The 14,480-nt window shown below is 30.1% G+C and overlaps 1 protein-coding gene across 8 annotated transcripts in view; it reads left to right on the forward strand.

Annotated features, from left to right (window-relative positions):
* Positions 1-1,942: 1,942 nt before the first annotated feature.
* LOC128986206 (troponin T) overlaps positions 1,943-14,480 on the forward strand; it is a 30,489-nt gene continuing 17,951 nt past the window's right edge. For 3 of the 8 annotated variants that reach the window (XM_054406418.1, XM_054406419.1, XM_054406422.1), the window contains exons 1-4: positions 1,943-2,046; positions 8,260-8,305; positions 11,656-11,676; positions 14,066-14,092. In XM_054406418.1, coding sequence (XP_054262393.1) covers positions 8,280-8,305; positions 11,656-11,676; positions 14,066-14,092 — 74 coding nt within the window. In that variant the 5' untranslated portion in view covers positions 1,943-2,046; positions 8,260-8,279. Of the gene's footprint in view, positions 2,047-2,128; positions 2,239-8,259; positions 8,306-11,655; positions 11,677-14,065; positions 14,093-14,480 lie in introns of those variants that run through there. The other 5 variants (XM_054406420.1, XM_054406423.1, XM_054406425.1 and 2 more) reach the window with 4 other exon arrangements.

Here is a 14,480-nt window from a genome sequence, read left to right on the forward strand (position 1 = left end):
AAGATGAAGATCTATCTGTGTTTACCTACTAAAAATGAAAATTAAATTAAAGATAAATTGTCCCTAGTAAGAGGAGACTACTAGAAAACTTAACTGAATTTAGAAAAAGGAAAAAAACTTACCCAAAATGGGGGTAAGCACTGAATTTACTATTTTTTACTGTATGAAAACTGACTATGAAGCTGCACGTAACAGACAGCCTTATATATTCTCGGCATGATCAAATCTGTACAAGAAACTAAGCATCTGATTGGTTGATGATCCTTGCTTTGAGCTAAACTGGAAAACCTGAAATCTTATTGTACTTATTGTAAAATTCTCCCACTCTGAATTTAAATAGTAAATACATATTTTTATATTTGTAAACGATTCATTTAGAAAACTTAGCAAACAATTAGGTTTCAAAATCATTGAACTTAAAACCCAAAGTGGAACATTTTTGGAGATTTTTCTTCTTGGACGAAGTTTGGCAGTAGTGGTGTCCTTCGGGTTGACTTTTCCTTATCAAACAGCACTTAAAAGAGAATAATTTTGTTCAATAGGCTGTTAAATTGAGCAAGTCCTTCTGTCAAATTGAGTACAAGGCTGGTGGTATTGTAGATAGGTTCATCTAAACACCAAAAGGGGTCTTCAATGACATACCAATCAACATTCAGTTTAAAAAGCCATTTCATGTCTATGTCGGGTTCAGCATACAATGTTGTTGATGTTGATGATATACTTTGCTCAACAGTGCATGTATTTGGGCGAGCCATATTTGTTGCCATTGTACTTTCGTTTTGTATTTCTAACAGTCGGAGGCTTTTGAGAGCAGCATTTCTTCTTTTCATACACATTGATTTTGTTTCAGCATACGATTTTGATGTCAGACTCTGGTTTTTTGTACATGTACTTGGCTCTGATGTACTGTCTGATGTAACTGTCGGAGGCTTTTGAAAGCAGTATTTCTTCTTTAAATGCACATTGACTTTGGTTCAGCATACGATGTAGTTGATGTTGATGATGTACTTTGCTCAACAGTACATGTATTTGGACGAGCCACATTTGTTGCCATTGTACTTTCGTTTTGGGATTCATATATGGATGGGACTTGAATCTTTGGTTTCATACATAGTTTTACAAATTTTATGACCTCGATGAATAGTGGATGTCAAATTCAATTAAAATACGTAATGTATATATCTTCTGGTTTTATATATAAAAAAAAAAAAACACATATTGCTATGGTTATTTTGAATTTGAATTGTATATTTGTTGTATTTCACCTAGTTCTCTAAATTATCGAGATCAGAAATAACGCATTTCTGATACCTTAATGGTTAACAAAATTTACAAATACGTACAGAAGTGTGTCAATTAACATTTATTCCTCAAAATAATTATGAAAATACACTCTAAAATAACAGTATGATTATTTTACTATTAAAACTTACAATTGCTTTTCAGACATCTTTAAAGTATAATTTGTTGCTACATACCTTTTGGCAGATAGTAAAAAAACCCTAAAATGTTTTAAAATACGAAATTATTTCTCTAGATGGCTGGGTAATTCCGTTTACGAATATTGTAACTGTGTGTGACTCCTGACATTGGAAGTGTATCTAATTATTTTATTATTTAGTATTTCTTTGGTTAAAAACTATACTATTCTCACCAAAGTGAAGATAAATTTATAAAGAATCACCTTTTTACATTTTTATTTTTTATTGTCTAGCTATTTAATTTTGTTTTGTTGAATTTATCTAATGTTCCGATTGGGGTACTAGGTATATAAATATCTCCAAAATACGAGACTTATATTTTTAGCTATGCAATTTTTGTTCCCTGAATTTTATGTCATACTTCTCTGGTGTTCCGATTCAGTTACCATATAAATTTCTCCAAAACACGAGACTGATATGCCGATTGAAAAATGTGAAAAATGAAATCGGATCGGTTGGCAGTGGTGGGGGAGGATAGGTCTGCTCAGCGCGTTCAGAAAGGTCCCAGAGCCCGACACAACTGCGGACCTCACTCATTCCATCGCCGTCTCTATCTTAACAGGCAGTGAGTATACGTGGGTCTGTTATATTGTGCCGTGAGTGTACCGGTAAGTCCAAGCCACTGAGGAGTAGGTGTAAAAAAAAAGGTTCTGGAACAAAAAAGTAGTTGGAAAATAAAGGTTCTGGTACGACCGGATTGTACAGTGTCGCGCAGTGAAGTGTGAAGTGCTGTTTTGTGTTAACCAGGAGTGTCAAGGTAAAAACTTCTTTTTGAAATATTCTCTTGTTTAAAGTCCTCTCGAGTAGGCTTAACAGTGTTCGTAGTGTTCATGTCATTAGTACCATGTTTAACTAGTAATTTAAACAATATTTTTGTGAACAATGTAAGGGAATTATGTTCTTGCTCTATGTGATATATTAGTGTACACAAACTCGTAAAGTCATTTTTAGACATGTATTTTTTAAATATATGCTTAAACTACAAAAGAAGTTCTAATACACGTACAATGTGTTACTAGACTGAAAATAAATACATAATAATGTAACTACAAACAAATTCCATTCTTGTTCCAATAACCATATTAAATTCATACCTGTCATTTTACATTTGAAAAAGATTAATACAATGTCCAAAATTCTTAATTAGTAAAAATGTTTTACAATTTTATTTCATTTCATCTCACATATCTTAATTAACAAAACGTAAGTAGGAAAAATAGTCAAATGAAGGAGGCATAGTCCTTACTACATAACAATTATGTTTTACACTATACATACATGTTATTAAAAAATATTAAAATACTCTATTTTACGTTCAGAATTTATTTACAATAATTAATGTCATATTGATGAATTCTTATACATGAAAGTTATATTATTAGTTCATTTTATTGACAAGAATTAGACTATGTACCTTTTACCATAATTTCTCGATAAATTACACAAAATCGGTTAATAGGTAGTTTCCATATTAAACTAATCAATGAAGTAATAAAACAATTGTATTATATTTATATTACAACATAACGGACATAAGTATGAATTTTTACATTTAACAATATGGTTTTCAGTGATATAACAAATAAATAGTTAGTCATATTAATCTGAGGACTCTAGGAATATTTTTGAGAATCTTTCAAAATAGAAGTTTTTACTTTTTGTGTGTTTTTTATGAAATAAGCCTTCTTTACATAACCTAAAACTCGTAATTATTATCCGAGATGCGAAAATATATTACCTTGTTATTCCTACCTAGATTTTACTTTAGGTTGTCAAGAATCTATGTTATAATTCGTCGCTGTGAACCTTAAAAAAATCTCCTATGGATTTTGTATTATACACACAACACTCCAGGTTATATTTCGTCACAGAGGACCAAAAAAACTCCTTTATCATGAAAAAAAACTTTTTTATTATACACTCAACACTTATAAATCGTGTATCCAACAACCACTAAGAACTGATATATATAGTTTCTCGAAGAAATTTAATTTACATCGTATGCACACTTATTTACCACTCACTTTAGTCTAGTTATGGGTAGGCCCACTAATAATAACATTTTTGAAAATATATATATGTTTCCCCTAACCATACACAACTAATCTTAGTAACGCATGATTGAATTTAAAAAATCATAGATTCGAAATTTAAAATTATTATTGAAATAAATCCAAAGTTAGTTTATATATTTTCCCCGTGTTTAACCTTGAAGTTTCATTTCAATTTCTTGTTACACCTGAATCGTTTACAAATACATATGTACTATGTCTTATTAGTTTTAATTAAATGCAAAATTATGACGAAATTTACCACTTTTAATTATGTATCATATCAAATAAGGAAATTAATTTCTTTATATTCATCCATTCATTGACAATAAAATAAATCTAAGTTGCATTCACTAGTTTGTTTATACCTATATACTCCATGCACAATCTTTCCCAATACATTTCTTACATCTTGTTGTACTAAAATTATCATAAAGCCAAACAATTTTACTTGAATAAATCAATTGACTTAGAAATTACAAAGCTTACAGCATGATAATGGTAGGAGGAGGATAGTTTATACATCAAACAATTAGTTGTTCTGATTCTTGTGTCATAGTAATCGTTACAATTACACCCCAACTCATCGGGTTCAATAATAAGAGCGTATAATAGACTTGTGATGTAGCTGAGGTTTAAATTGATTCTGTTATTCTGTTATTCCGTTATTTGTTGCAAGTAAATTCAGCACTTTGGCAATGACACATTCATGTCTTTGAAAATCCCCCATTGATTGTGTAGATTTTGGCATAGAAATGAAAAAAAGTTGGTAACATTTTTCAGTCTTTTTCAAAGGGGTTTTACTTAAATTGTTTGAGATATTTTCGATATATTTTAGATGGCTTTTTTATTAGATGCGGAATTATCATGAGGTATTACTTGAGGTCTTGTAGAATTTTCGTTGTTACTGCTTATTAAATTAATACACACAAATAAAATTTTACACAATTGTACAATTACATTTTAAATGACACAAAATTTTTATATCATGTTTTAGATGCATGGCCCATCTACTGACATCTCTTCTTGCAGTACTTCATCTATATATACTCATTACCTTCACACTGTTTTTCTCCCACTACTGTTCATTGCATTATTACATCATACAATTATTTCTGAAGTGTCATATCATATCAAACCATGTGAATCGAATTAATTTTTATGATGGCTCATCTATGAATGGAGATCGATGGATACCTTAAATTGTGTATTCCGACTGTGTTTTTAAGATATAACATTATAATTTTACTTTCATGAAATGTTGACTTTTTAAATTGTACATTAAATATCGAGTTGATAAGAATAAAATGTTGGTTGTACACAGGTTTTTCGATTCATTGTTATTGATTTCTACTTTTGATTGTGGGGGGCGGGGGGTTAGGGTATGTTTCCTGCAATTTATTAAAATATTTAAAAGACTGGTTTATCCTACATTCTCCCCACACTTCTGCACATAAAAATACAACCATAAAAAGTAAGTAAAATAATCGTGACACTACAAAATTAAAAAATAATCCTTCTCATATTCTCATAGTTTAGGTGTATTTTTCCTTAGTTGTTTATTGTTATTCCAATTTGTATGATTCATTTTAGTGCAAACTTTGTATAGATTTAAGTTCAAGACACACACAAAAAACAAGTTCAAGTTCAAGTTCATACTTTAAAAACACCAATAGACATTAAAATACTCTTTTTATACACTAGACGTCGTAAAACACTTAAGGGTCAGTAGTATTTTTAACTCTTTGAATTTGTATAGCCCGACTTTCTGTAGAAACAGTATTTGGTTAGGTTAGGTTCAAAGTAAATAAACAACTGTTATAAAATACTGACCCAACTAATAGTTATTTGTGTAACTAGTGAGGGAGGCAGTTTGCACTCGTGTAACACATTATATTTTTCCTGCTGTTATCATATAGATAATTAGTGCTTTCAACTACTGTACAACAAGTTTTTAGGTTAGGTTAAATCCAAAGATTGAACGAAATGCGAAACGCTGCACCAGCTGATTGTAATCGTATATTTGTAAGCGTTGCCAACTTATCTTCAAACGTACACAAATTATGTGCATAATAAAAGCACGCTGCTTTGTGTTGTTTCATTGGAACACTGGTGTGCGCCAAAGTAAAAACTGTGTGCCAAAGTAAGGCTTTCTGTACTATAATCCGTGCAATGAATCCCACTTTATCGGGTGACTGTAGGAAAATTAATTTACTTCGCCGTAGCTTTTATCCTTAGGTGACCTCAGTTGTCTGTTCACTCGTGCAAATGGTTAAAACTATTTACAATAGTCTTCATTTAAATTACTCTATGTTTGACAACCATTAGTGGAAAGTAGGTTTAATGGGTCCTACATATTTGATTATAGATATGACCATGGTATGCTTGAGGTTTACGTTTGAGGTTGGATGTATGTAGCAGGCTGTTTTATTCAGCAATGTTTCTGAACTGCAGCTAGACTCTATTTTGAGTCCACCACGCCCGTGTAAGGCCAGCTACTAAAATACAGCTGGCAGCGCTCGCACTGTTCTAGACCGTCCTTTACTTGTCTTTAAATCTTTGATAGATTCGTATGTAGTCACTTAAGGTAAGTGCTGTTCTTATATGTACAGGTTAGGTCAAATTTTTAAAGTCCTTTAGCTTGACAAATTCTATTGTACTTGCAGATTGTAAATTCTTATAAGTCAAAGAAAACCATCTAATACATCTAAGCGATCTTTTTGGGCCGATAACCTCTGTTTTGAAACTTCAAGGTTTATTACAAATTTATTAATCGTTGTAGGCTCCGAAACTGCTAAGTTGTAGTTCAAAAATCGTAATTTAAGAAATTCAAATTAAGGTTATGCATGTTTTATTAACCATGTTTAAACAGATAGTTCAATACCAAATTGATAATAATTTTCATTAGTACCATTATCTTGCCAAAATGTAGTCAAACGTTTTCCTATCCGAGCCTGAAAGTGTGATTTTATTTGCTTATGACGACTATTCACTACCCTAGTAACGAGAGGAATCCTGAATAACTTGGTATCAAATTTTAAAAGTAACGTTTAGTTTCAAAACCAGTCGACCATTAACAAATTAAAACCACTGACATACAGTATTATAATTACATTAACGTGATCTAGAAGGCTAAAGAATTTTTTTTAACTCGTTGAATTTTTAGAACATTAAAAAAATACAAAAATACAAAGTAGAGCATCAGTTTTAGTTATACATAAATCTACTAGCTATTTAAAATTGCATGTTTTTTAATACATTAATATTCAACTTCGTTTCAATTTAAACGTATGAAGGGATTATTTTAGTTAAAGTAATAGCTAGTTCGTATGGAGTACACATTATTTTACGCCTAAAATAATCCCTAACAAGTCTACGCGACACTTTCTTTCCAATGAGACGTCAATGGATAAAATCTGTTAAGAAATGGCGAAGGAGTTCAACCGACAAACTTCGTGTTCGCGTATTAATTATATAGACCACAATTTTATAATTAGAAAATGCCGAACCCCCTTTAAGATAAGCTTGTGAAATAGGACGAGTACTAAATTACTTTAGAGTTAATAGAAGGACACATATATAAAATATTTTTAATCTACTACAAAGTGGCTTGGACTTTACTGGTACATTTGCATGATATATTTAGTACTATTTATAGTATAACCTTAACTTAACTAATTAGGTCTTTATGTGCATTAGGCCAAACAATCAATAGTAATATTGTTTTACAATTCGTAATTAGGTTTTTTTTAAGTTTCTGAACTTTATATCTATGGATTGACAAACGAATTTATTTATGTGTTTTATACTGTGTTACAAGCATAACATACAACTTTGTTATTTCTATGTGACTCAAAAGATACGCACGATATAAAGGTTGAACAAAGTACTTGTAAGGTTAAAAATATAAACTTAGCCTATAGTTACATTACTTTTAATATGATGTATAATTAACATTCTTCTGTCAGCATCAAACCAAAAACTGTATCATAAATCTTTACCTGTGAAAATTACGAAATTTGTACTTTCAATTTAATAGTATATTACGTTACTAGTCCTGAAAAGGTGTTTACCATACCATAGGGATTACCATACGAGTCCGGTAAACACATTTTGGACGAGTGACGTACGATATTTTACGCCATACTACTAAATCCTTAGATTATCACCGACTAAAGGAATAACAATCATAACCTCTAAGAGAGGTTATGGTTTTGTTTATAAACTAACCACTCTCACTCATTACAAAATACAGTATAAACAGCTGATTAATGTCCGGTAAAACTCATTACAGTACAAGAGAACGTTATGAAACCCCATTTGATTAAGCAGATGGCAAACAGCTGTTTTCTTGACTAAATCCTTGCGTGGGAAATTTTGTCAAAACAGTGTAGTGTGGCGTAAAGTATTTTTCGAATCAGACTATAGCCTACGTTAAGTATTTTTTTCATAACATCTAAACGTCAATATTTCCCTTATAGTTTATTATGGTTATAGTCAGTATTAACATAGCCTCCGCCGATACAATGCCACTGCGTTGGTATATGGCAACGTCGCACCGGCCCGTTGCCATGGTAATAACAGTAATAACCAACATGTAAACATAAACAGCTGTTTCTGTAGGCCGGGTTTGTGACGTTGCCACTTTTGTCTCGCCACGGCCTTGTATTATAGGAAGCTATGTTATTATTTCTTTGTATGTTAATCATGTTTTGTTTTATTTCCAGCCCTTCCTAAAGCTTGAAACATGTCGGATGAAGAGGATGTGTACTCGTAAGTCGTTCTATGAATAGAGAGTCCAAGACTCTATCTCATTTAGTACTTAAGTTTTCAAATAATTCTTCTCGCTACTATCTTGCTTCTCCTGCTCCATTCATTCTGCTATGCATCAATAATTTCTTTTATCATGCTGTAAACATTTTGGCTTATTTTCAAAACCAAACCTAACTATTCGACGTAAAGTTGCTTTTCAATTTACCAATGACTTTGGTGTGATTTTTTATGACAGTATAAAGATGACTTAACTGTGCTTTTATGTATATTAAAATATAAGGTGGATAATGAGAATCTTGATCCTCATTAGTTACCATCAATGTATCAAACATTTTAATACAGATTAAAAACTGTAAGACATAAATAGATATTCCATTTTTGTCTCTTAGTTGTAACCAGTCTTAGAATATTTAATAAAGTAATGTTATTTCATTTCAGCTACTGATTGGGTTCCCTTAAGTATTTTTATGTCTTAACACAATTTTTTTAAATCATACTGAAGAGGCAATTCAATATTTAGCAAGCATTTGTCCACTCTGCATTAAAAAATTACATCTTTTTTTATAGAATGATTGCTACAGCTGTTCTATTTAGATTAGATGTTTAGGCCTACTTCAGTATACAGAGTGTCCATAAAAGTCGTCTGAGGACTTTGGGATATGAATGCTCACACTAAAAAAAAAAGAAAAAGGTTTACCTGAAGGTATGTCCGAAAATGCAAATTTACCTAGATATCCGCCATTTTGTTTTTTATACATAACTCCTTTTATTTTTGAAGTTTTCAATCGATTATTATGAAACTTGGTAAGCATGTTAACGTGCCCAAGACCTATAATAAGATCCATTTTGAAATGTCTAAGCGGGCCAACTTTATTTTTTCTATAATAGTTCTTGTGTACGTTAGCATGCTTACCAAGTTTCATAATCATCGGTTGAAAAACTTCAAAGAAAAAAATAGTTATGTGTAAAAAAATACCCCCACCACAGCAAACCTGCCGACTAAGCGAATTTCCATCTGTCTGAATTGATTTTCAGTTAATTATATTTTAATAACATTATGTTTAACGAGTACCTAGGTTTGCTGCTACAAGGAAACTAATAAAGTGTGTTTTTGAGTAAAATATTGATAGCTTAGTACAAAATAAATAAATTTGCCAAGTTTGATCAAAATATATCCATAAACAAGCAAACTACAACATTTGACAATATTCTCCATAAGAATAACATGGGAATTTTAAATTTACAATTTTTTAAATTTTCTCCGTTACTAACAATCGAACAAAAATACTTTTATATACTAAATTATTTGTTTTTTTAAGCTCTTTAAAAAGGTCTAAAGAGAAATCGGGAAATTTTGTGTTTTGAGGGTCAAAAGTGAGAAAACCCAATTTTTACCCCATAAAACCCCCCGTAAAGCCCCGTTCCCATGGTCCGATCGTGCTGGTTCGTGAACTCATTCAAGTTTATCCCGCTTTACACCTTTAAACCAAATTTCATCAAAATCGGAAAAAAATTACTCAAGTTATCGCGTTCACGGACGTATATATATATATATATATATATAAGTCTATATATATATATATATATAAATACATATATAAAAATTTGAACGAATGGTGTTTTTGGCCTCTGGGGACATCAAAATGAAAAAGTAAATTGGTCCCGGGTCTAGGTCTTACCGTGCCACCTACGGTAATAGCTACTTCCCTATAGGGAAATTCGCTAATAGTCGATAACTAGGTAAATATTTATTTTCGGAAATTTCTTAACATAAATATTTTTTTCCTTTTAGTACGAGGATTCATATCCCAAAGTCCTGAAACGTTTGTTACGGACACCCAGTATACAAGACCGTGGTGTTGGTGTGTGGCAACGTCGTACCGGCCGGCCTATTGTCATGGTAATAACATAAATGAAAAACATGCAATCATAAACGTTACACGGTCACTCCAATATGGATCAGTGCAACAGCTGTTTCAGTAGGCCGGACCTGCGGTGTTGCCGCTTTTGTCTCACCGCGACCTTGTATTAGAGGAGACTTTATGTCTTTTTTGTGTAAAATCATACTATAAAATATATTATGTTTTTGTATTGAGTGAAATATTGAATGAATGAGAATAAATTGTGATTGTATACGTACACGTTTTTGTCTCGTGGTCATGTATTTCTGTCTAATAGTCATTTAGTCATACATTTAGCATGAAAATATTATGCATGTTGCGTTACAAATATGAAATATATGCATATAAATATTTTAATGCATGAAGATGGGGTGTATGTACTCTCTTGATTTGGTAGTTTGATTATAACTACTCTTTTAGTTTCCTTTGTTACACTTTGTATTTGTATATTGTAGTTGAGTACATTAAAATACATTATTATTTATTTGGTTGTACACTAACGCCAAATACTATTTTTTTTACATCGCAGTGTTTTTCATCCCACCATCAGTTGTCGTTATTATAAACAGCTCTTCAGTTTCTTCTATTGTCAACTTTAACTCAAACCCTCTAGCTTTTACAATTCCGTATTATATAACCTATAAAACCTATGTTTTAAGTACAGATTAGGTACATTCAAAAATTTTTATCAATTTTCAATCAATTACAGTAAGAAGACATGTACTACTTGTGCTTTATTTTCTTTTAACACTTGTTCACCATCATCAGCTTTTATAATTGCTTATTTTAACCAATAACAATATTGCTAGTTCTTCAAGTTTTCATCACCTTTGCTGTCGCTTCTACAGCTTTGCTTCTCTTTTTAGAGTAAGTATCTTTAAATTACTTTTATTAGTATTATTTAGTAGCTTATAATCCTTTCACAAAATTTAGGTTGTTTAATGGGAAGCGTTTCCATCCCCTCCACCTCACCCTAACATTAAAACAACAGCTGACAGATGATCAGCTGATATTAACCTAAAAAGGTGGTGGGGGAACTTAAGAAACCTTCACCTTAAACCGCCTAAATTTTGTGAATGAAGTAGTTATTCAGTCCTTTTTATTTTTCTTTATATACTTCTCTATAGAGGTACCTATCTAATTGTTGTATAACAATATAATCAAGTGATTAATCAATAAAATTGTCAATACCAGCTGTTCTAAAGTGCTGGGATTTAAAATCCAACCATTCATTAATTTAGTATTTATAGTAAAATATTTTAATTGTAATCATTTTATTGAAATACAAGTAAAAAAACATATTACAGAAAATCACTTATAAATTTATAGAAAGTTAAAATTTACAACAGCATAATGTTAGTTATTCTTTGTTTATTCTTTGGCTTATTTATATTCTTTTTGCCTTTTTTTAACTTTGATTAATTTTGTTTTTCTTTTGTTTTCTTTCAGTGAGGAGGAGGAGGAAGAGGCGTAAGTGTTCTGACTTCTCTACAATAAACTTTAATTACTTTTAGAATATGTTTAGAGTAATATTTATTATGGCAATTTTCCTCGAAAATTTTAGGACAAAGTTTAGGAAGTTATACTTTTAGTTACTATAAATGTTGCATAATATGAAATACTTATTTTAGTAACACTTAACCAGTCCGTACCTTTAAAAAAATATATTTTCATTGCTTATAAATTTCAAAACTACAATTACATATTCTGTAAAATAAGTTATTTCAGTTCACTGACTGATTTTGAAAATGAATTTTGGTTTTCAAACGTTCTTAAAAAGTAATAATCTATCTACACTTGGGTTACACATATGAAAGCCAAGATTTTTTTTTAAATTACGTTTGTATTATATTTCTCATAGCTATATTTAGAGGTAATCCGTTCTAAAGTAAAATTGAAGTACACAATTTCGCCTATACCACAACACTACTTATGTTTTTATGTACATTTTCTACTGGAATACTAACCTATACAGTGAATAACAATCTTTTCATGTATCATAAACAAATACTAAACTCAATTCTTTATCTATATATTTGTACATAAATATTTAATAATATTATGCTCACTATAATGTACTAGTTTATTTACATGAATTTGCCTCTTAACCATTTTTAAAGGCAGATATCTTAGTATTATGTAAATAGGTACAGTATTTTACTTACAAATTACAGTTTTACTAAATGCGTGAAAACAAGGGGATCAAAGTACACACAATTGTTTACTTATATTATCTATTTAATATGTAAGATAGGTCGAAGGGATTTCAATTTGTTATAGAACCATACGGAAAGCGGCATGAAACCGCGTCTAAAAATATTTAATTATAGGTCAATATCGTATTATTCTTGTAAGCGTTTTTGCAATATACATAATATTCCTTGTTTTAATAACTTTATTCAAAATAGCCGTCTTATCTCGATTTAGAAATATGAAATTAATAATCCTAGAATATAGTTTAATTTAAAACTTTATCGTAAATCTTTAACTTTCAATTACGGGTTTTCTATCACAAAAAATAAAGTCTGTGAACATATGGAAAGTTATAATTTATAAATAAACCAAATTTACAAATATCAGAACGAAATGTTATGCAAATTTATAAAACATGTATAGCTGACTGTTTTAACTGTTCAATCAGTGAATCCGATTTGATACAGAATATATTACTGGTATTTTAGTGATTTGATGACAATTAAATAAAATAACATTTAATATAAAACATACGAAATATCAGTTTCGTAATTATTGTTTGGACGCCATTCCACCCACAAAACAAGAAACATAATGAAGATATCTAAAATGTAATTTTATAACTCTAAAACTGTTTTATTAGTTATTACAATAAATTTTGTAATTTGTCAGCTTGATGACTGTGAAATTCTGTTTGTAGGAAGTAAGTTAAGGAGAACCCCCTGATACTTCGCAAGTAACGTTTTTTCTAACATGAATTATTATTATAGAATTAACAGGCTTCGTTTGGTAAGCTTCGGTATGCTTATAGAAACATTGCTTTGTCGTGTCAATTTACATATAATAAGTTGAAAGAGAATTCTCGAAGATGATTGTAGTTGTTCCTTAAGATGTTTTTTTAATATTGTTAATTTATAACTCAAAACAATTAAATCAATATATATTTATGTTTTATTAAATTTATTATTTTTTACTTGGATACATTTCAAAATTATTATCAATATTGACTAATTAATAAAAATTAGTCTCAAACAAATATTTAATTACAAAAAAATAAATTTAAATTTCAGATATTATTTTTTAATTAAAAAATATATCATACTGGACATTTAAGTTATTTTTAAATTAAATTTTCACTAGGGCCTAGTAAGACTAAGTAGTTATGGTTTTAAAATTCTCTTTCAACAGCAAAAAAAAAAAAAACAGGTAGCATCTAAGGTGCATCGTTTCAGTAATAAATACAGTAGTAGTCTTGCGTAATTCTTCTATTTCAATAGTCTTTGCTACAGTTTGGTTTTGTAGTTCAAAAAAATAATTTAAAGCTTTACTATTCACGCAAGTTCTAATATTTTCTCGCGCTGTATGCTTAGTAGAAATTTTGTTCATGGTAGAAAAAAAATATTCCTTTTTATATAGCTAGAAATATAGAAAACGTGATTCTAATTACAGTATTCTTAAATGCTTTTGGAATGATCGATTTCTCGCTTGTGTAATTTTGAAGGTTGATACTTTTATGAGTAAGTAAAATAAATCTTACTTAAAATTATGAAATATTTTCGAGCTGTAATTTAAGTGCTTGAGTTTATGGATTGGTGAACAATACACTATGGGTAATACATAATGTTTTCTCTTTATTAATGATTATGTTTTTCATTTTTTCTTACAGAGAGGCTCCACCCCCACCAAAGAAAGAGTAAGTTTTCGCGAAGTTGTTTTTGTTCGCTCTCCGTTTTTATTTTTTTGATTGGTCAGCCATTGGCAAACCTTCCTAGAAGTTAATTGATCTGTTGAATACTAAAAGTTGTCAGTAGTAGAGAAACGGGCATTCTGGGCCGGAAGTGACTTTTAAAGTGGGTTATCTGGCATATTTTGTTACTGTAATTTTATATTGTATTACTGGAAAGAATAAACACATCAGAGTCCATTCTTTACATAGATTAGGAAGGTTTGTCAATTAAAGGGTTATATATTTTTACTAATATTATTATTTAATTCAAAGCTTTTGACCTAAAACATTCCACCCTATTGGCAGATTTTAATTTTTTGTAAATTATGTTTTTTTATTGCTTTTCTATTGATTT

This window comes from Macrosteles quadrilineatus, unplaced genomic scaffold (assembly GCF_028750875.1).
Source record: "Macrosteles quadrilineatus isolate MER2022 unplaced genomic scaffold, UCM_ALF_1.0 Scaffold_2__2_contigs__length_208266976, whole genome shotgun sequence".
Taxonomy (NCBI): Eukaryota; Metazoa; Arthropoda; class Insecta; order Hemiptera; family Cicadellidae; genus Macrosteles; species Macrosteles quadrilineatus.